The 22,692-nt window shown below is 44.0% G+C and overlaps 1 protein-coding gene across 2 annotated transcripts in view; it reads right to left on the reverse strand.

Moving 5' to 3' along the window:
• ABTB3 (ankyrin repeat and BTB domain containing 3) overlaps nt 1–22,692 on the reverse strand; it is a 350,217-nt gene that overhangs the window by 104,310 nt on the left and 223,215 nt on the right. For both annotated transcript variants that reach the window (XM_064379891.1, XM_064379892.1), the window contains exon 3: nt 13,014–13,218. In XM_064379891.1, coding sequence (XP_064235961.1) covers nt 13,014–13,218 — 205 coding nt within the window. The remainder of the gene's footprint in view (nt 1–13,013; nt 13,219–22,692) is intronic.

The raw sequence follows: 22,692 nt of genomic DNA on the forward strand, positions 1-22,692 counted from the left end.
TCTGACTCTGTTGGCCTATGCATCCCCAACTATCTTCAGATTTTCTACCTGGAGCCTTTGACAGCTACTCCTCTCACCTAGAACACCTTCCCCACTTCCAATCCTCAAATGCCTGGTCTTAGTCATCTTTCAAAGCCCCACTCAAATACCACCTTCCCTGATCTGCCCCACTCCTGGCAGTTCCCTTCTGACACTGCACTCTTTTTCTCCATTCTGGCTGTGCTAGATAGGAGCCGTGTGAGACTCCTGGAGTCCTCCCTGCCTAGCAAAGGGCTGGACATACAGCAGCAAAGTATGATGGTGAAGGGAGTGAGTTCTGGAGCCAGGCTGCTGGGCCCGAATCCCTGTGCTACCACTTCCAGGCCTTGTGATCTTGGGCAAATTAGCTATCCTCAGCCTCACTTTGTCTATCTGTAAAACGGGGATGACAATAATAATACATACCTCATAGAGTTATCATGGGGGATAAGTGAGTTAACTCATGTAAAGTACTTAGAATGCTGCCTGGCACATAAAGAATTTGATGAATATCATCTCTCACTATTATTGGCTTATAGCGGGCTCTTAATGCATGTTTATGGATTGAATAAATGAATGACTGATAAAAGCTTAATAATAAATAAAATCAACAATTAAAAAAATTAAAATGAAAAATGAAAAGCTCAAGTAATATTGAGGTAAAGACTTAAGAGGCAGGTTCTGTGTTTATACGCGGTTAGGCTCTACGTGATGATGACATTTTGGTCAGTAACAGATCTCATATATGATGGTGGTCCGATAAGATTATAATACCACATTTTTTTTTGAGATGGAGTCTCGATCTGGAGTGCAGTGGCGCGATCTCGGCTCACTGCAACCTCCTCCTCCCAGGTTCAAGCGATTCTCCTGCCTCAGCCTCCCGAGTACCTGGGATTATAGGCACCCACCACCATGCCCAGCTAATTTTTGCATTTTTAGTAGAGATGGGGGTTTCAACATCTTGGTCAGACTGGTCTTGAACTCCTGATCTCAGGTTCCACCTGCCTCGGCCTCCCAAAGTGCTGAGATTATAGGCGTGAGCCAACATGCCCGGCCCGTTATTCCACTTTTATTAGCAATAGTTGTTGCACCTAAGCCGGGGACTAAACTAAAAGGAAAAAGGGAAGATGGAGGGAGATGCATATTAAGGCAAGAATGTTCCTGGCCTTAGATTTTCAGGCATCTCACCTTCACAGGGACTCCTTTGCCCTTTCCTTATACCCTGCATCCTTCTCATCTTGTCCCAGCGTGGGATGCAGTTGAGAGGGTGGACTCTGCACTCAAGCTTCTTGCCTTTGCATCCCACTTCTGCCTACTGATAGCTGTTTAACCTGGGTAAGCTACATAACCTCTCTGAGCCTGATGTTCCTCATCAGATCTAGCAATAGTATAAAATGATGCTGACAGACTCATAGATTCTCGTGAGAATTCAATGAGCTAATGCACTTAGAAGGCAGCCTGACACATCATAAACACCCGGCAAAACTGGATGGTGACGGTGATGATGGTTGCTTTAAGAAACTCAGCTCTAAGAGGATCAAAACATGGTCGTGTGGCATATGTTTCAGTGGGTGAGTTGGTCCCTGGTCTCTACAATAAATCCTTCCGTGTTGAGAGTGGGATTTTCACAGTCTGTTTTTCTAGAAGGAGGGTATTACCTGCATCGAGTCTCTAGTTCAGGGCTGACCCATGGAAGTTTCTGTGATGATGGAAATGCCTATGCTGTCCAAGACAGGAGCCACATGTAGCTGTCCAGCATCTGAAATGAGGCGCATGGTGTAGAGGAGTTTATTTAGTTTAAATCCACTTAAATGTAGATAGCCACACATGGTTAGTGGTGACCGTGCTGGACAGTGTAGCTCCGGCTCCCTAGTCTTTGTATCATAGAAGTCAGATTTTTTTTCGCCCTTTTACTATGATATAAAGAGAAGCTGGGATTAGGCCAAACTGGATTGGTTTTTCAGCCAGTTTAGTGGGATTCCAAAAAGACCTGGACATTGAAATGAACAAGTGCAGCCTATCCATCTCTTCAGACTAAACGTGTGTTGGGAGAGAGAGCTGTTCTTAAACTTAAGCCTCATAGCTTGTCACCTGTGGTCAGAAACAGTTTCTTCTCCTTTGCTGAGAACTCCTGGGCAACGGAGTGGAAGCTATTTGACAAGCCCCGGAGGCCGGAGGTGTTTAACAGCCCTGAAGCGGGTGAAGTTTAGGATTTGCCCTGATGCTCTCCCCAGGGAGGACATCTGTCAAATCATGCCTAGCCTTTCCCTGGCACAGCTTGGCACTCATTTGCCATTCCTGAGCCACGTTAGAGGAGCTGGCCACCTTGTTAGGCTGAGGATGATTATTAAATTGGGATGCTGGAAGCTGTTCCTTGGCAGCCACTGCTCCGAAGCCTGAGAGTTCTGCAGGCTGGCCACGTCTGACCTTGGGAACCCACTCATTTCGGCAAATTGCAGAAGGATCCAGCCTCACATGAGGAAAGGGGAGTTGAGGCCCTGCAAGGTTCACTCCAGCCCTCAAAGTCTGAGTAATATTTATAACCACCTATGGCAGGCTAAGCTCTACTGCGGAGACAAAAGACACTACAAAAGCTGATTTCTTGCCTTTAGGTAACTTAAAAATGGAGGTTGGTTTAGGTTAAGGAACAGACATAAGACACAGGCTCAAAAAACGACCATACCTTGTTATTCACAGTGTTGTCACTGAACCAGCAGTAACAGTCTCACCTGGGAGCTTGTTAGAACTGGAGCCTCTCAAGCCCTACCCCAGTCTTAATGAATAGGAGCTGCATTTTAAGAAGATCCCAGGTGATTCAAATCATTAATGTTTGAGAGGCTCTACTAGAATGTATATCCAGGCCATAAACACCATGACCGTGAGAATAACAACGGCCATTATCTATAAAAAGCCTAATGTGTGCTGAGTTTTAAGTGCTTTAATATATTAACACAAAATTGCTTAATAACAGCCCTTTGAAGTAGATTCTATGATTAACGGATGCTCAGAATGGTTAAGTAACTTATTTAAGGCCACACAGCTAATGAGGATTAGAGCTCTGACATTTACTTAGGTGTCCTGGCTCTAGAATAAAAAATATCTAGAACCATTGTTCATAATTGATGTATACATGTATTGAAATATCACACTGTACCCCATAAGCATATCCAAATATTATTTATGAATAAAAAACGTGCTATGAAAATTCCAAATAACATTTTCCTACTAAGCAGCAATTTAGGGCCAAAGACTTTCTTATCTGCTGGTGAGGCATAACCTACTTCACAAGGTTGATGTGGTGGTTAAACTAAACTCTGTATGTAAAGTGCCTCACACAGTACAGGACACATAGTAGACGCCCATCAAATGTTCAGTATTCTCCATTACCATCCCTTATGCTTCTATTGGGGTCTCAGGCACTCAGACACAGTTCTGGTCTCTTACCTCTCTGCTCAGCATCCTTTTCTGAATTCCTCTTTTTTTTTCCTCTCTCTCTCTCTCTCTCTCTCTCTCTCTCTCTCTCTCTCGACAGAGTCTTGCTCTGTCACCCAGGCTGGACTGCAGTGGCGCAATCTCTGCTCACTGCTACCTCCACCTCCCAGGTTCAAGTGATTCTTGTGCCTCAGCCTCCCAAGTAGCTGGGACTACAGGTATGTGCCACCACGCCCAGTTAATTTTTTGTAGTTTTACTAGAAATGGCATTTTGGCATGTTGGCCAGGATGGTCTCGAATTCCTGCCCTCAAGTGATCTGCCTGCCTTGGCCTCTCAAAGTGCTGGGATTACAGGTGTAAGCCACCATGCCCAGCCTGAGAACGTCCTGCTGCCTTAATCAGTCTCTCAAGCTTCCAGCTCAGTCTGTGTCTGCATCCAAAGCCTCTTCCGGACAAGGTCTCACTCTCTGTCCACTCACATTCCTCCCCCAATGGTGCATATTCTGTTCCCTTAGCATGTAGCTCCCTTCCCTATAGTCACCGATCACTCATTTGACATTTGTGGTACTTACAGACTTGCCCCAATCTGCATAACCTTCCTCATCTATAAAATGGGAAGAGGTAAGGCTATCTGCTCCTGCCTCAAGGAGTATTGAGAAGAATGAATTAGTTAATACATATAAAGTATTTAGAGCAGGGCCTGCCATATTTGTAAGTGTTCATCAAAATCTCTTGCAATATCAAAGAGATCAGTCTGGACTCCCCACCATTTATGGATCACCTGCCATGGTGTCAATGACCATGCATGACACTCACGTAAGTTCATTTATTTGTCATTGAAAGAGTCCCATGCAGTAGAAATTTCTTGTTCACAGTTGAAGAAACTGAGGCCTGGAGGTCACACAGCACTTGAATGCAAGAACCAGTACCAAACTGAGGACTGCCTGAGTTGATTCTGCAACAGGGCTCTCTGGGCTGGAAGCAGGAACACCCAGGTTTCAGGCCCAGCTCTGTTCAGTTCTGCAAGCATTTTTGAGCCCTTACTATATGTTATGCACTGATCGTTTAGTACAATCTGAAGTGGTAGGGAAGGGTTCCTGGAGGAGATGATGCCTAAATTGGATCTTGAAGGAAGAACTTACGGAGGTAGCTAGAGGATGGCACTGAGCGGAGGAAGCATTCCAAGAGGGCAAAACGTAAGTAGAGGCACAGAAGCACTGCCTTGCAAAGCCTCTGGAAATGTGCTTGTGATCCAGACAAGTCCCTCTTCACTGTGGGCTTCTGTTTCATTAGCTTCAACATGGAAGAAGTGAACCTTCTCTGTTCTAAGATCTCTCTTGACTAAATTTCATGTCCAATGACAGAATAGTCCAATAAAAAAGCATGCTTTTGAAGGCCATCCAATGAAACAAATCAACAAAAGTAGGCGTACTCTCTGGATCCTATTGTAAAACCACCAAAACCTTTTGTATACACACAGAAAACTGGACTAGAAGAAATTACCTTAGTCATAGTACTTGTCCCTGGATACAGAGACTGGGAGTGATTCAAAGTTTCTTCTTTATATTTTTTGACTTGTCACATTTTATTTAATAAGTGTATTCATTTTATACCCTGTAAACACTAATGAAGATTATGAAAAAAATTCTAATGATGGGGGATGAGGCTTTCAAACTTTATTTCTTTAAAACCACAGCCCATGGACAGCAAAACAGACTAGTGAATAGAAGCCCAGACCATGGCTTGACTCCAAAGGTTCAAGTATTCCTCCTCCAACTTCAGGTGTGGCCTTGGGCCATTAATCAACTTCAGTTAGGTTAATATAACTGGGGTAAAAACTACGCTGATTTTAAATTTTAATTCTCACTCATTTTTCTGAAAATAAAGATTACAGCCAGCTGTGGTGGCTCACGCCTGTAATCCCAGCACTTTGGGAGGCTGAAGCAGGTGGATCAGCTGAGGTCAGGAGTTTGAGACCAGCCTGACCAATATGGCGAAACCTCATCTCTACTAAAAATACAAAATTAGCCGGGCATAGCTACTCGGGAGGCTAAGGCAAGAGAATCTCTTGAACCCAGGAGGCGGAGGTTGCAGTGAGCTGAGATTGCGCCATTGCACTCCAGCCTGGGCAACAAGAGCAAAACTCCGTTTCAAAAAAAAAGAAAAAAGGAAACGAAGATTACAACCCACATTAGAGGTCAGCAAACTTCTTCTGAGAAGGGCCAAATAGTATTTTCAACTTTCTGGACCCTAAAGTCTCTGTCATAACTAATCAACTCTGCCACAGTGCAAAGGCAGCCATAAATAATATGTAAACAAATGGGTATGGTTGTATTCCAATAAAACTTTATTTGTAAAAACAGGCAGTGGGCCAGATTGACCAGCAGGGTGTTGCTAGCTAACCTCTGCACATTTAACCACTCATGATCCGCAACCTGCAGTTTGAAACATAGTGGAACTAGAGCAGTTTTTTACCGTGGCCAGAGGAAATAAATTGACACAATGCTCAAGTTACAAATGGATCATGTTTCAAAACTTTGCTTTTTGAGTCAACGATTTAGAATTCGACGTATTTTTTTTCTCTCTCCTTAGGAATAATTTATATGGTGGTTAGGATTGCAGGTCTACAGAAAACAGATCTAATATCTCATCTTCTCTCTCTAGAATGTCCCCATTCATCCAAGAACTCTGAATTTCTCCAGAGCCATTAGCCCTGGGCTGGGCACTGCAGGGGACTGCAAAATGAGCCAGATGTGATTGCTCCCTCAGGAAGATATGGAAGTAGCATTCTTCCTCTGAGTATAGACCTTCCAAATCCCTGCTCAGGATACCAGGAATGGCTCTCCTCTCTCTTCCTTCTTGCTATTGAGGCTTCCAGAGTGTTAGACCAAGGCGTCCTTATATTGGGGTGATATTTAGGTTCTCAATTGTGATGCGTAAGCCAGTCAGGTGTGACTTGGGTGGCCAATTCACTTGTGTGTTATTTTTTAAAAGTAAATTAGCAGAGGCTGGGCACAGTGGCTCATGCCTGTAATCCCAGCACTTTGGGAGGCTGAGGCAGGTGTATCACTTGAGATCAGGAGCTTGAGACCGGTCTGGCCAAAATGGCAAAACCCCATCTCTACTAAAAATACAAAAAAAAAAAAAAAAAAAAATTAGTTAGGCATGGTAGCATGAGCCTGTAGTCCCATCTATTTGGGAAGCTGAGGTCGGAGAATCACTTGAACCTGGAAGGTGGAGGTTGCAGTGAGCTGAAATCGTGCCACTGCACTCCAACCTGGGTGACACAGCAAGGCTCTGTCTCAAAAAGACTTTGTCGGTGTTCTTTTTTTCTTTTAGCTTCCCAGAACCACTGATGATATTACTGTGTTTGGAGAATTTTCCATATTATGAGTCCACAGTTCTACAAGGTAGAAATTCACCTTCCCAGACTCCCTTGTTAGGGTCCAGGCAGGTCCGGTGACATGGGGGTTACATGGAGCCGATGTGGGTGGTGATAGACACATTCATCCTTCAGGAGCCACAGTGACAGAGGTCCTGTTGGAGTGTTCAGTGGCCAGTAACAGTGGTGTTAGGTCCAGTGTCTGTGCCTAGTACTAGTGGCTGTGAGATCTCTGCTAGAGCAGTCCTGGGGTACCACTTGGGCCCTCTTCCAGGTTATGTAGACTCAAACCCTGGCTCTCTGGCTTCAATGTCTACCAGAAGTCTTATTAAGATCTGCTAAACATTTGGACACCCTGGGCCCAGTGGGACAGTATCAGATGTCCTTGTAGCAGTTCACCCAGTCATCAGGAGCATAACTCCTGTTCAGGTGGCATGCAGGTGCAATGAGCTGAGATCCACATGGGCAATTGTGGGAGCTGCCCTGCCCTGGTTTGTAAACCAATATCTCTTGTAACAACTCCATAGCAACAGTTCCCAAGGTCTCTTCAAAGGACACAGCCAGTTACAAGAGTCAATATATTCAGGGAAGCGCACAGCTCTGGATCTTCATCAGGTATTTCTGGTACCATAGGCCAGATATAATTTGTCAATCTGGGGTCATTTTAACCATAAGCATTGTTTCCCAGAAACACAGTTGAAACTGCAATTTTTATAAGGTTTCCTCCAGGGGAACAGAACTAGAGAGTTAACTCAAGGTCAAATTTTCATGCAGAAGGGGAAAAGATTTGTTAATCTTCTACGCATACTGGTCCTCCCAGAGGTTTTCCTCCTGCTTTAAAGAGTCATGGGAGATTCAGCTTTTGCAACTAAGTATCCTGACTAATAGTGCCACTTGTATCAAGGATACCTCTACTCACTTGCATTCTGATTTACATTCCTTAATGGAAAAAAAGAGAGTAGAGCTATAACTAACATTCTGGACTTACTGCATAACTGCAGGTATGTCCATAGGAGTATGTTGAAATTTGAATCGCATTTGTCACATTCATCACTGAGATAAAAAGTGTTAAGATCTAATGTGTTGGGGGTGATCTTTTGGTAGAATGAGTATCATGGAACATGTACTTGGTTGTCATTCACTGCTAATGTCTGTTATGTCTGCTTTATTAACTCTGTTTCTTCAAGTGTAAATTCTTCCATTTGTTAAGATTATTTTGTTTCACATTATTAGTTTTCCTCAAACAGTTGGTGATTGGTGATTGTATGCTCATGTTTGTGGTTGAGATTCTCCTGGCAGAAATTTCCCTGCTATAAACATCTGTACATTCTGTTTGCAAAAGGAACAAGAGCTACCACTACCTAGGATTAAATTCTGGTTTGTTTTCAGTGAGATTGGAAGAGGGCAGAACTACTTAATTGTCTAATCTTTCAAGTGAAGCTGCCCACAGTTACCCCATGCATTACCAGCTACCTGAGGCAACAAAATACTCCCATTTATCCTACTATTTTTTCATCTTATGGTAATAAATTACTAAAACCATCCACGCCCAAAGACATCTAGGAATCACTGATATTTCCAGCAATGATACAGGGGAGGAAAACCTTATTCTAGGTTTAGGATGATTCTATTTGAAAACAATACCCTCACATGGTCCTTACCATCAAAATTAAGGTGTTTTCATTTATCATTACTATTTGGAAAATAAATATCACCTAATCATAAATATTACAAAGTTTGTCTGAGTTTTTTAAAATAGAAATATTGGAGGCACTTGAACGATTTTAGAAGCTCAAGAAATAGTAGCCAAAGTTCTGTTGAAAGTTAGACTACAGAAATCTCACACTGGCACTGAGCTTCTTCAAATCCTGCAATGAGAAAAGGAACTGTCCAAAACAAATGCAGCAACTCAAAAGCTGTGCCCACATGAAATGGTAAAATGGTGCATGCAGGCCTACTTCCAAACACGTCAGCCAAGAAAGGCTGTTCTCACAAGAAGGGATGGTTTGAGGCATAAAATAATCCACATTTTGCCAATATTTCGGCAGGCTGTCTGTTGGGTACAGATGAAAACAAATAATATACAGTCCTTGTTCTTGAAGAGCTTATAGTCTAGTAGAAAACCATATAAGAATCATGGACCTACCTGACTTTGTTAGAATAAAGATAGTCAAGGAGATGATACTGTTTGATAGATTTGCAGATTAAAAGGAAACAGAGAGAGAGAGGAGAAAGAAATAACTCCAAATTAGAGTCCTAACTGCCACTGGAAATTCTTGTTTGGAGGCTTTGGTACAGAGCTGGTATAAATAAACACTTGACTGAAAACAGAGGCCCCCTTGCCTCTGAAGTTCTTCCATGCATTTTTTCTGGTGCTAAACACCAAAGCCTATTTCATCAGGGAGCCAGAAAAAATAACGATCCCTCTAGAAAGAATTACATACAGGTTTCTTTAAAGACAATGAAAACAGCATTTTAGAGCCCCAAAATATAAGTGATTTTTTTTAGGGGAGAAGGGGATTCCCCTTGTGCCAGACGTGGCATTGGACGTCTTAGCTATGATATCTAATTCATTGTCCACACCAGTTTCATGAGGATGGTTGTGTTCTCACATTACCAAGGCCAAATGGAGGTTCAAAGAGGTGAAATAACAGAGCTATAAGAAGCCGAGCTGGGATCCAAATCTAAAGGAGTATATGACTTCCAATCCGCATGCTTCCCAGAGGATCACAGTGAACAGAACCTAGAAAATGTTAAGTTCCACTTTGTGTTTTATGCTGACTCTTGCAAAGAGGCATGGAAAGAACAAGATAAATGGCTCTGACGAATTCTGGGACATGTTCTCTTCATTCTCCTTCTCTGCTTGTGCCTCTTTAAAACTTTTCCCATAAGGTTTAGAAGCTCTAGAGGGTCCTCTTTGACTTCTAGCCACTCCAACTACATTGTGAGTTCAGAAGGAGATTCAAGAGGAAAAATGGACACTGTGTAATAGAAAGTGTAATAGGAGCTGGGCAACTGTGCTGAGCAGGAGCAGGGAGGATGTCTCATGGGGAGATTTACATTTTAGAAGTTTTGGTCTGGTAGCTATGAGGAAGATGGAGCTCATCTGAGGGTTATTCTTTTTCTTATTATTATTATTATTTGAGACAGCATCTTACTTTGTCACCCAGGTTGGAGTGCAGTAGTACAATCTCAGCTCACAATCTCGACCTCCCAGGCTCAAGCAATCCAACCGCTTCAGCCCCTTAAGTAGTTGGGACTATAAGTAGTTGGGACTACAGGCACATGCCACCATGCCCAGCTAATATTTGTATTTTTTGTAGAGATGAGTTCTTGCCATATTGCCAGGGCTAGTCTGGAACTCCTGAGTTCAAGTCATCCACCCACCTTGGCCTACCAAAGTGCTGGGATTAAAGAGTGAGCCACCATGCCCAGCCTTTGTCAGAGGAGAGAGAGAATCTCACTCTGTCGCCCAGGTTGGAGTGCAGTGGCATGATCTTGGCTCACTGCTACCTCTGCCTCCCAGGTTCAAGCAATTCTCCTGCTTCAGTATCCTGAGTAGCTAGGACTACAAGCATGCACCACCACACCTGGCTAATTTTTTGTATTTTTAATAGAGACGGGGTTTCACCATGCTGGCCAGGCTGGTCTCACACTCCTGACGTCAGATGATCCGCCCTCCTCGGCCTCCCAAGGTCAAAGGATTATTCAAGCTCACGTGCAGGGAGACTGTGTAGACATCAACAGTAGAGACTGAAGTAGGAAAGATGGGGTCCTGAGCCGTGCAGTAGCAGTGGTCTAGCGGGGAAGGAGTAAAGAAATCTTACTGATGCAGCCTCAACAAGACCTGCTGACCAGCTGGAAGTGGTGAGGGAGAGGAAGGAGTGCCAGTCAAGTCTCAGTTTTCTGACCAGGGTGACCAGGCCAACGGTGGTACCATTCTTAGAGCCTGGGGAGAAAGGAAGAGCAGTGGATTTGGGGGAGAGATGATGGCTTTAGTTTTGAGGTGGTTGTGAGCTCTCCAAATGGAAATGTCCCATAGGCACTTAGATCAATAGGTTTGTTCATTCTTTCTTTCTACAAATATTTGTGGGCTTCCACTCTGCTCCAGATGTTGAGTTTGGCATCAGCTGAGGAGTGATGGCCACAACACATGTGTTCTCTGCCTTCATGAAGCTTTACAGGCAATAAATAAACACAGAAATACACACATAGTTACAAATTACGGTAAGTGTGAGGCAGAAAAGAATAAGGTGCTAGGAGAAGAAGAAGGATCAGCCTGCAAGTATGAAATTTGTCAGTGGAAACTGGAAGTTGGCAGACTGGGATGAGAAGGTTCTGGAGCTCAGAGGAGCCAGTGTCTAGCTGTAGAGTGGGAGGGGCTCATCTGCATGGAGGTGGGAGCTGGAGATGACGTGAGGGAGCTGAGCCGGAGAAACTGCGTTACCGGACAGGCTGTCGAGGCTGGGAGTGAAGAGCCAGACACCCCACAGGCTGAGGACAGTGGTTTCCATTCCCTCAGACTCTTAGCATTTGTACCCAGAGACAGCAAAGTTTTGGTGTGTCTGAAAGATTATTTTTCACCCATGGGCATTTTACCGCCTCTCCATTTGAGGCATGTTCGCACATGAAAATATGCACAAGGTACTGACCAATTTGTTGTGGATGGTGGGAGATCTGAGTAATTTAAGGAGTTAATTCCCTGATTAAGTTAACTCCAGACTGGATTGAAATATTGATGCAAACTTGGGATTGTTAAAGAAAAAGAACAAGTAGCCTGGCACAGTGCCTCACTCCTGTAGTCCCAGCACTTTGGGAGGCTGAGGCAGGAGGATGGCTTGAGCCCAGGGTTTGGGACCAGCATGGGCAACATGGTGAAACCCTGTCTCTACAAAAAATGCAAAAGTTGGCTGGGTGTGGTGGGGCGCACCTGTAGTCCCAGCATCTTGGGGGACTGAGAAATGAGAATCGCTTGAGTTGGGAGGCAGAGGTTGCAGTGAGCAGAGATCATGTCACTGTACTCTATCTAGCCTGGGTGACAGAGGGAGACCCTGTCTCAAAAAAAAAAAAAAAAAAAAAAGAAAGAAAGAATTAAAAAAAGAAACAGCAACCTCTGTATAGCCTATGTTCCATCCTTTTCCCTTAACTGAAAGCCAAGAGACATGGTTTTGTAAGAGAGCCCAATTCAGCCCCAATCCATCTGGCAAAAACAGAGCATCCAATGAGCTTTTCAAAACCACTTGGCACAAGTAACAGAAAGGAAAATTGTAGGAGCCCAAATTGGGAGTTGTTCAGCTATATGCAGATCATATCTACAACAACAATAAAAATTAACGTTTATTGAGCACCTACTATGTGCTGGGCATTGTTCAATTTATTTAATTTTCAAATAGCCCTATGTAGGATTTACTCTTTGTATCCCCATTTTGCAGATGTCTTTCCCAAGGCCCCCCAGCTTTTAATTAGAAGAGCCTGGATTTGAATGTAGGCAGTTGGGATCACAGAGCCTGCTTTCTTAACTACTCTTTGATAAATGGGTCACACCTACAGTATTTAGAGTAAATGGGCCTGTATTGAGGAAGGGCCTGATTCGTGAGACACTGTGGGGAGATGATCTATGAACCCACCACTAAAGGAAGTGGGGAGGCAGAGAGGACACCTCCAGGCAGCCTCCAGGTCCCCTCCCAGTTCCTTCCCTCCCCATGAGGATTTGGCTTCACAGAACAGTCACACTGCCTCTCCCTGGGCAATTGAGCCCCTTGTCCACCTGAGAGGCCCACTCGGGCTGAGTAGGTGCTTCTGGGTCCCCCAGGCCCCAGGGCAGCCAGGATGAAAGAAGATGAAGGTAACTCCCACCCGAGGCAGTGGCGCCCTCCAAGACTGCCTCACAAGGAAGCCACCCTTCACCGCAGAGGCCCTTACCCCTCTGGAATTTGCAGACCCACTTATCTGACATAGGCCAGTTTTATCCTAAATAGAACCAGGCCTATAAAAACCCATATCAAGGACCCCCATATGGGTCTAAGATACCCTCTCAGGGTGCAAGTTTCCCACCCAGACCCCTCTAGCAAGTTTTAGGAAGTAAGCCCTTCCTACCTCCAATATCCTCCTCCTCCCAGACACTTGCCCTTCCCCAGAGGCAGTACCCACGCACCACAAGTCAAGGCAAGGCAATTCTTACCTTTCCACCTGGAGGTTGACTTTGGAAGGCTCCACGTTGGGGTTTTCCCATTCCATTTGTGGGCAGTGCATGAAATAGCAAAGGGTGTACAGGGCCTCGGGCTCCCAGTACAGCGCCCCCTGCTTGTGGTGCAGGGGGGTGCCATTGCCATGGTGCTTGGCATTGAGGGGCTGCAGGTGATGCATTGCACGGGACACCAGGTCACCTGTGGACAGAAGGAAGATTTCAGATCCTCCAGGCAGCCAACATTGACAGAGAAACTGGACCTGAAGATCACTGTAGACACTCTGGTCCTTGCAGTCCCTTATTTAAATGAAGTAGTTCAATGGGACCTTGAAGTCACACACCAAGCAGAGAGGAATGGATTCATTCATTCGGCACAGGAGGGCTTCCCAAATCTGGGGTGCTGTTTCAAGCACAGAGGGCTGCTAAGGTCATTTTGACCCTGCCTTTCTGAAACCGAATGTTTCTAACAAGGCGCAGGAAGCCCTTTGTGTCCTCTTCCTGCATACTGCCTCCCTCGCCTTGTGACACACCCTCTATGTTGTGGCCAACACTGCTTTAATTGTAGTCACTAGAACAGGCTATGCTTGCTCTTGATCCTGAGCCTTGTCAATATGCTATTCTCTCTGTCTAGAACATTCTCTCCCTCTTCTTCTCCAGGCTAACTCCTACTGATCATCCAGGTATCTGCTTATAAATTAATTCCTCCAGGAAACCTCCTCTGGAACCACCCCTGTCCTGACTTGATTATCACACTGTGCTTTCCTGTTAAGGCACTTAGGATGCTGTACTGGAATTGCCTTTTTCCTTGTCAATCTTTCCTAAGAATAGCAACTCACTCTTATAATGGCACTCAATTTATGCCAGGCGGAGTTCTAAGCACTTTAATTTATACCTACAAAGTAGATACCTTTAGAAGCCCATTTTACAGATGAGGAAATGGCAGCCCAGAGAGGTTCAGTAACTTCTCAAGGTTACATAGCCATAAGTACAAGAGCCAGGATTGGAACCCAGTCAGCCTGGCTCCAGGATCTATGCACTTAACCATGCTCCTGGAGGACAGGGGCTCCTTGAGAATGGGCTATGCTCTCTGTTGCCTCTGAGCTTGTGTGTATGTGATTTCCTCTGGGAATAGGGTTAGGGTTAGGGTTAGTATTATTCTCAATGCCAATAGGCCCTGGGGACGTTGGTCTCTCTTACTTCCTCAGAAGGAAACCAGCCTTTTCCTTAATCAAACCGAATCTGCATGCTCCCAGGTTGCCTGCTCAGGGAGGATTTTCCTGTGGGGAGGCTGGCTGATCCTGGAAGCCTGGAATTTTCTTGGCTAAGAGAGTGTTTCCTGAACTTGGATGGTTTGCATGCCACCTTCATGAGTGTAGCTGTATCTAAGCAGTACTTCTACTGTTATTTACTTACTTTTAAATGGACTCCTTTTGTTTTGTTTAAAGATATCTATCTAAAAAGGAAAAATTATATCACTATCATATATGAATGATAGTAGCATTGGACATAAATAGAGAGTCACTATAAGAGTAAAAAAAATTTTTTTTTTGAAATGGAGTCTTGCTCTGTCATCCAGGCTGGAATGCAGTGGCATGATCACCGCTCACTGCAACTTCCGCCTCCCAGGTTCAAGCTATTCTCCTGCTTCAGCCTCCTGAGTAGCTGGGACTACAGGCGCATGCCACCGCACCTGGTTAATTTTTGTATTTTTAGTAGAGATGGGGTTTTACCATGTTGGCCAGGCTGCTCTTGAACTCCTGACCTCAGGTAATCCTACCATCTCTGCCTCCCAAAGTGCTGGGATTACAGGTATGAGCCATCACTCCCAGCCCTGTAAAAGTAAATTTGATGACAACAAAACAGTCTACAGTTAACCCTTGAACAACGCAGGCTAGAACTGCGTGGATCCACTTACACATGGATTTTCTTCCACCTCTGCCACCCATGAGACAGCAAGAACAACCCTTGTGCTTCCTCCTCCTCCTGGCCCTACTCAACATGAAGATGACAAAGATGAAGATCTCTATGATGATCCATTCCATTTAATGAATAGTAAACATGGTTTCTCCTCCTTATGGTTTCCTTAATAATCTTTTCTTTTCTCAAGCTTACATGTTGTAAGAATATAGTATACAAAAATATGACATAAAATACATGTTAATGGACTGTTTATGTTATCAGTAAGGCTTCTGGTCAACAGTGGGATATTAGTAGTAAAAGTTACACCTAGATATTAGTCAAAAGTTACACCTAGATTTTTGGGGTTCAGTGCCCCAAAGTCCCACATTGTTCAAAAATCAAATGTAATTAATTTCTAGTTAAACTCTGGCCCCATTTTCCTTTGTTATAAATAACAGGTGTTAGAGAAGTGTTAGGGGCTTATATCAAATGGAGCCTTTCTTTTTAAAGTAATTAAGATTCAAATGAACTTAAAAGAATCACGCTATAATCAATGTTATTTAATGCACTTGCCCTGTCTCACTCACGATCAACTCAAAAACACTAGAATATGTTGCATACTTTGGGAGACAGTCACCAAAGATATCTGTGATGGTTAATTTTTTTTTGAGACAGAGTCGCACTCTGTTACCCAGGCTGGAGTGCAGTGGAGTGATCTTGGCTCACTGCAGCCTCAGCCTCCCGAGTAGCTGGGATTACAGGTGCACGCTACCATGCCAGGTTAATCTTTTTGTAATTTTAGTCGAGATGAGGTTTTGCCATGTTGGCCAGGCTGGCCTCAAACTCCTGACCTCAGGTGATCCACCTGCCTCGGCCTCCCAAAGTGCTGGGATTACAGGTATGAGCCACTATGCCCAGCCAGTGATGGTAAATTTTACGTGTCAACTTGGCCAGGCTATGGTGCCCAGTTGTTTGATCAAACACTAGTCTAGGTGTTACTATAAAGAAGGTTTTTTTCTTTCTTTCCCATTTTTATTTTAGGTTCGGGGGTACACATGCAGGTTTGTTACATGAGTAAATTGCATGTCACAGGGGTTTGGTGTACAGATTTTTTCACCAGGCAATCAGCACAGTACCCAACAGATGGTTTTTCAATCGTCACACCCCCTCATCCTCTACCCTCGAGTAGGCCCTAGTGTCTATTGTTCCCTTATGAAGGTATTTTTTTAGGTGTGATTAACATTTAAACCAATAGACTTTGAGAAAAGCAGATTATCTTCCATAATGTGGGTGGGGCTCATCCAATTAATTAAAGACCTTAAGAGAAAAGACAGAAGTTCCCTGAGGAGGAAAGCATTCTGCTTCCAGACTGCAACAACTTTTACTAGAATCTCCAGCCTGCTGGCCTGCACTGCAAAATTTTGGACTTGCCAGCTCCCATAATCACATGAGCCAATTCCTTAAAATAAATGTCTTTCTCAGTCTTTCTCTCACCGAGAAAGAGAGAGAGAGAGAAATCCTGTTGGTTCTGTTTTTCTGGAGAATGCTGACTAATACAGTGTCTGACATTATGCTAGCCCCTGTTGGGGGTATGTGTCTCCCCATCCCTTCTCATTGTCCAGCTGAAACCAGGCCTGTAGACCTCACCCCTTCTCCACCATCCTGCTGTACCTTCCAACGTGACACATTCATCTAACATCCAAACTCAAGTAAGTGAGGCAAAGTGAGAGGCAGAAGTGTCTCCACTGAAGGGTTAGGACTCACCTCCTGGCTCCCTGTTTCCTATCTGAGGGAGGGGCCACTACTTCAAAAGATGACTGACAAGAGGGCTGCTGACCAGCTTTAGGGGGAGTTGACTGAAGGAATGAGGTTCACGGAACTCTTGATTGATTGATTGATTGATTATAGATGCAGTCTTATGTCCTTCTCAAGACAAGATTTCATGCATCTACTATTTCTTTTTCTTTTTCTTTTTTTTTAAGAGACACTCTCTCACCCAGGCTGGAGTGCAGCAGTGCGATCATAGCTCACTGCAGCCTGGGCTCAAGCAATCCTCCCACCTAAGCCTCCCAAGTAGCTGGAACTACAGTCACAAGCCACCATGCCTGGCTATTTATTTATTTATTTATTTATTTATTTATTTATTTATTTATAGTAGAGATGGAGTCTTGCTTTGTTACCCAGCCTTGTCTTGAACTTCTGGCCTCAAGTGATCCTTCTGCCTCAGCCTCCCAACGTGCTAAGATCATAGGAGTGAGCCACAGCATCCATCCCCAAGCAACCCCTATTTCTAATAGGAGTTGTCAAAAGAAAGGAAACCTCTATGTTATCTAAGCCCTAAGGCCTCATCAGGACAGCCTAACTAGACTACCATCTGCTGAGCTCAGTGCCTGGCCAATAGATCAGGGCCTTGGGCTGATAGGAGCAGGGGGTATAATGGTTAATTTCAGGAGTCAACTTGACTGAATTAAGGGATACCTAGATAGCCAGGAATGCATTATTTCTGGGTGTGTCTGGTGAGAGTGCTCTCAGAAGAGACTGACTTGAATCAGTGGGCTGAGTGAGGAAGACTTGTTCTCGCCCAGTGTGGGCAGGCACCATCCAAGTGGCCAAGGCCTGGATAGAACAAAAAGGCACAGGAAAGGTAAATTTTTTTTTCTCTCTTTCTCTCTTCTAGAGCTGGGACACTCTTCCTCTCTTGCCCTTCCTCCTCCTGCCATATAAAGACATGGCAACAAGCCACCATCTTGGAGGCAGAGCCAGACCACCTGACCTTAACCTGGCTGGCATCTTGATCTCGAACTTCGCAGTCTCCAGAACTATGAGGATATACATTTCTGTTCTTTATAAATTCCCCAGTCTCAGGAGTTTTGTGAGACTAACAGACTAAAAATAGTACAAATAGACTAACACTGGGGGTTACATCCCTACACCTCTCTGCACCTTCCCATACCCAGCCCTGAGCCTGCCTCTCCTCTCTCCATTTACCACAGCTGAAAAAAAATCCAAGAAATTTTTTAAAGCAAGAAGGAATACTATTCTCTTTTAGGGGCAGATCACAGGGAAGACCCAAGGGCAGCTGCAGATGGAAAACATGGGGAACTACTGCTGAAAGGTAGGTAGGGGTTGGAGGAAAGGGTTCAAATCTCAGCTCTAGCCTGTGAAACCACAGGTGAGTCACTTAACCTCTCAGGTGAGGAATAATCTTCACCTCTCCAGCGGTTATGAGGGTTAAGTGCAAAATGTGCAAATGCTTGGCACACTTGGCATTAAATAAGCAGTTCTCCTGGGCTCATGGCCTGCCTGCTCTTCCTCCTTTCTGAGTGATGAGACCAGGATGCTGGGTACGTGGGACAGAAAGGGATAGTCCTGCCAGCACCCTGGACCTTGAGCACCTGATTTGCTGCTTCATGCCAGGGTTGACTTTTTTAGGACTCTGAACTGCAAAGCTGCTCACTCCTGGGGTCCCTTTGGGGTGCACTGAGATCCTTAGCTGCTACTGCTTCCTTTTTCTCTCCATTCTCATCTTTTAGAGATTGCACTCCCTGAGAGGAAGGAAAAAAAGGAAGCTAAAAGTGCCTGCCTCCAGACATTCAGAGCACTCTAGCCTTGTAAGGGGAAGCTCCAATCACTGGTCAGAATAAGAGCTCCCAATCAGTAAAAGTTGGGAGGCAACCTAGAAGAAAACGCAAAGATAGAGGCCCGGGGTGGGATCAGGTACTCTGACAATGTTTTTAATTTTCTGATGAGGACAGTGACCTAGAGTAGAGGAAGATGAGACAGCAGAGGTAGAAGCCCCAATATGCTGAGCACCCACCATGTCTCAGGACATTTAGACACATTTTCTGATTTGATTTCTATAAGGGCCACACGAGGTGAGTATTATTATATCCATTTCAGAGATGGGAAAATAGAGGGAGGAGGCAAGCAGCCCAGGTGTCATTCATCAAGTAGCAGGCTGTCACTCCAACCTGGAGTTTGACATACAATGTGGGCTTGTGCTGTTTGTCGCTTCAACACAGTGCCTCCAAAAACGCAGAAATCGGGAACCCACTTTTGGGTGTGGTCCTTAAAAACTCTGATGAAGAGTCTGAGGCTCAAATCCCAAACATCTCCCAAAGTCTGTGCCATCGCAGACTCCAGAGTCAGGCCCATTTGGTGGGGTGGAGGCTCAGGAGCTTGGTCGACCTGTGCTGATGGAGCAGAGCTTCCAGCTTGGGGTTCTCAGAGTCTGCCCTGTTACTGTCTGTCTGGAGGAAAGCAGGGTGGCAGATGGGTCAACCTGTATAAGTGACCAAGGAGGCTGAAAGAAATAAATCACCAAGCAGGAAGAACCTGGAGGGGTGGAAGAAGCTCAACAACAAGGGAGGCCTGGAAGGAAGCTGGTGCTGAAATCAAAAGAAGCCTGATCTCTCTGATCAGACTTCCTGCCTGGCCCCCTGTTGAACTGAAAGAGCTGCTCCCTGAAAGCTATGAAAAAGAGGAGGCGCTCAGGCAGCTCAGCTCTTGAGACACCAGAGGAGGCTAAGGTGGATGACAGCAAACCAGCAGCTAGTGCTTCCTGTGTACAGGATAATTCTCAGAACTTTATACCTAATGCACCCATGTGAGTGCCACATGACCTGATGGGGCTGGTCCTGATAGCATATGCATCTTACAAATGAGGACCATGAGGCACAGAGAGCCAATAAGACTGAAATTACACTGCCACTGGGTGCAAGAAGTGGCCTGCAAACTGCTGCCATCTGGCTCTCCCCCACACCACGCTGCCCCGTGAAGGCAGGGGTCTTCATGCCCTTGGGGCAGTACTGACACAGTGAGGCCTCTGGAGAGGCCAAGCTGCTCCCACATCCCCAGGGTTTTGGCAGGACATCTCAGCACGCCTTCCACTGGTGTCTGTTGGTGGTAGTATTCTTGGTAGGCAAAGAGGGGAAGAGCTGCATAGACTGTGGAAGCAGGGTTGATGCCAGTAGCTTTGGAAAGGCCTGGAGACTTTCCAGTCCTGCCTTTGGCTGGGAGGTCAGGGTCCTCCAAGGCAGCCCAAGCCATAGGCTCATGCAGGTTCATGGGAGGCCAAGGCCATAGGCTGTGGGCAGCCCCAAGCTGGGCCACAGCTCGGCAGGAAGAAGTGGTGGCTACACATCAGATGCCACCTGGGGACTCTGAAAAACTGCAGGATGAACTTGCAGAAGCTGGAACTCCAGTGAATCTGCATTTAAAGCGCAGAGTCTGAGAAGCTCTGAGGTTGGCCAGATCTGAGGTAGATCTGGCTTCCACTGCCCCTAGGGAGAAGCAGTTTGAAGGATGTGGGCTGCCTGGTAACTGAGCTGTATCGACACTCACTGTCCTCCGGAAGGAAAGCTGTGCTGCAGACAGTCTGGAGTGAGCAAGGGAGGGCGGAGGGAAAGCCAAGGGGGAAGGCTGGCACCAGGAAGACCTGAGAAGCAATTCTATTTTTTTTTCCATTGTAGTTGACATGTAAGAATTGCACGTATTTATGGAATACACAGTGATATTTCGATACATCTGTATAATGTATGATGATCAAATCAGGGTAATTAGCATATCCATCACTTAAACATTTATCATGTCTTTGTGCTTGGAACATTCAAAATCCTCTCTCTAGCTTTCGACATATATACAATACGTTATTGTTAACTATATTCACCCTACAGTGGCATAGAACATTAGAACTTAGTTCTTGATCTAACTGTAATTTTGTATCCATAACCAGCCTCCTCCTATCCTCTAATCCCCGCTACGCTTCTTGGCTTCTAATAACTATAATATTAGTCTCTACTTCTATGGGCTTAATATTTTTGTAAGATTCCATATATGAACAAGATCATGTGGTATTTATCTTTCTGTGCCTGACTTATTTTATTTAATATATTGTCCTCCAGTTTCATCCATGTTGCCATAAATGACAGGATTTCATTTTTAATGGTTGAAGGTATTCCATTGTGTATATATACACATTTTCTTTATACATTCATCTGTTGATGAATTCATCACAGGTTGATCCATATCTTGGTTTTATAGATAGCGTTGCAATAAACAAGAAGATGTAGACATGTCTTGGATATACTCATTTTCTTCCCTTTGGATAAATGCCCGGTAGTGGAATTGTTGGATCATACAGTAGTGCTATTCTTAGTCTTTTGAGGATCCTCCACACTGTTATCCATAATGACTGTACTAATTTACATTCCCACTAATAGTGTGTGAGGATTCCCTTTGCTCTACATCCTCACCAGTATTTGTTATTTTTTCTTTTTGATAACAGCCATTCTAACTGGGGTGAGATATCTCAGTGTGGTTTTGATTTGCATTTCCTCAATGATTATTGATATTAAGGATTTAAATATATACTTGTTGGTTATTTGTATGTTTTCTTTTGAGAAATGTCTATTTAGATCCTTTGCATACTTTAAAATCAGAATTGTGTGTGTGTTTGTGTGTGTGGTTGAGTTCCTTGTCTATTCTGGATATTAGTCCTTTGTCAGATGAATAGTTTGCAACTATTTTCTCCCACTCCATAGGCTGACTCTTCAATTTGTTCATTGTTTCCTTTGATACACAGAAGCTTTTTCGTTTGATATGGGCTCATTTATCTATTTTTGGTTTTGTTGCCTGTACTTTTAAAGTCTTACCTATAAAATCTTTGCCTAGACCAATGTCCTGAAGTGTTTCCCCTATGTTTTCTTCTAGGAGTTTTACATTTCAGGCCTTGAATTTAAAAGTCTTTAATCTAGTTTGAGTTGACTTTTGTATATGGTGAGAGATAGGAATCTGGTTTAATTCTTCTGAATATAGACATCCAGTTTCCCCAGCAGCATTTACTGAAAAGAGTGTCCTTTCCCCAATATATGTTCTTGGCGCCTTTGTTGAAAATCAGTTGACTGGAAATATGGAATTATTTCTGGGTTCTCTATTCTGTTCCATTGGTCTATGTGTCTGTTTTTATACCAATACCATGCTGTTTTGGTTACTATTGCTTAGTATACTTTGAAGTCAAGTAGTATGATGACTCCTCTTTTTGCTTAGGATTGCTTTGGCTATTTAGGGTTTTTGTGTTTCCATACAAACCTTAAGGTGTTTTTTGTTTGTTTCTTTGAAGAATGTCATTGGTGTTTTGATAAGGATTGCATTGACTATAGATTTCTTTGGGTAGAATGGTAATTTTCCAATATTAATTATTCCAGTCCATAGGCATGGAATGTCTTTCCATTTTCTGTGTTCAATTCTTTCATCAGTATTTTGTAGTTTTTACTGTAGAGATTTTTCATCTCTTTGGTTAAATTTATATCTAGGTTTTTTTTTTTTTTGGTGCTATCGTAAATGGGATTGCTTTCTGGATTTTTTTTTTTCAAGTAGTTTGTTATTGGAATAAAGAAACACTACTGATTTTTGTATGTTGATTTTGTATCCTGCAACTTGACTGAATTTGTTATTCAGTTCTAATAGTTTTTTGGTGGGGTCTTTAGATTTTTCTTTTTTTTTTTTTTTTAGCGTATTGAGCTAGATTTTATTTATTTATTTTTTTTATTTTTTTTTTTATTTTTTTATTTTTTTTTATATATTTATTTATTGCATTTTAGGTTTTGGGGTACATGTGAAAAACATGCAAGGTGTTGCATAGGTGCATACGTGGCATTGTGATTTGCTGCCTTCCTCCCCTTCACCCATATCTGGCATTTCTCCCCATGCTATCCCTCCCCAATTCCCCACCCCCCCGCTGTCCCCCCCACTCCCCCACAACAGACCCCCATGT

This window comes from Aotus nancymaae, unplaced genomic scaffold (assembly GCF_030222135.1).
Source record: "Aotus nancymaae isolate 86718 unplaced genomic scaffold, 86718_ANA_hifiasm-v0.15.2.pri h1tg000021l, whole genome shotgun sequence".
Lineage (NCBI taxonomy): Eukaryota > Metazoa > Chordata > Mammalia > Primates > Aotidae > Aotus > Aotus nancymaae.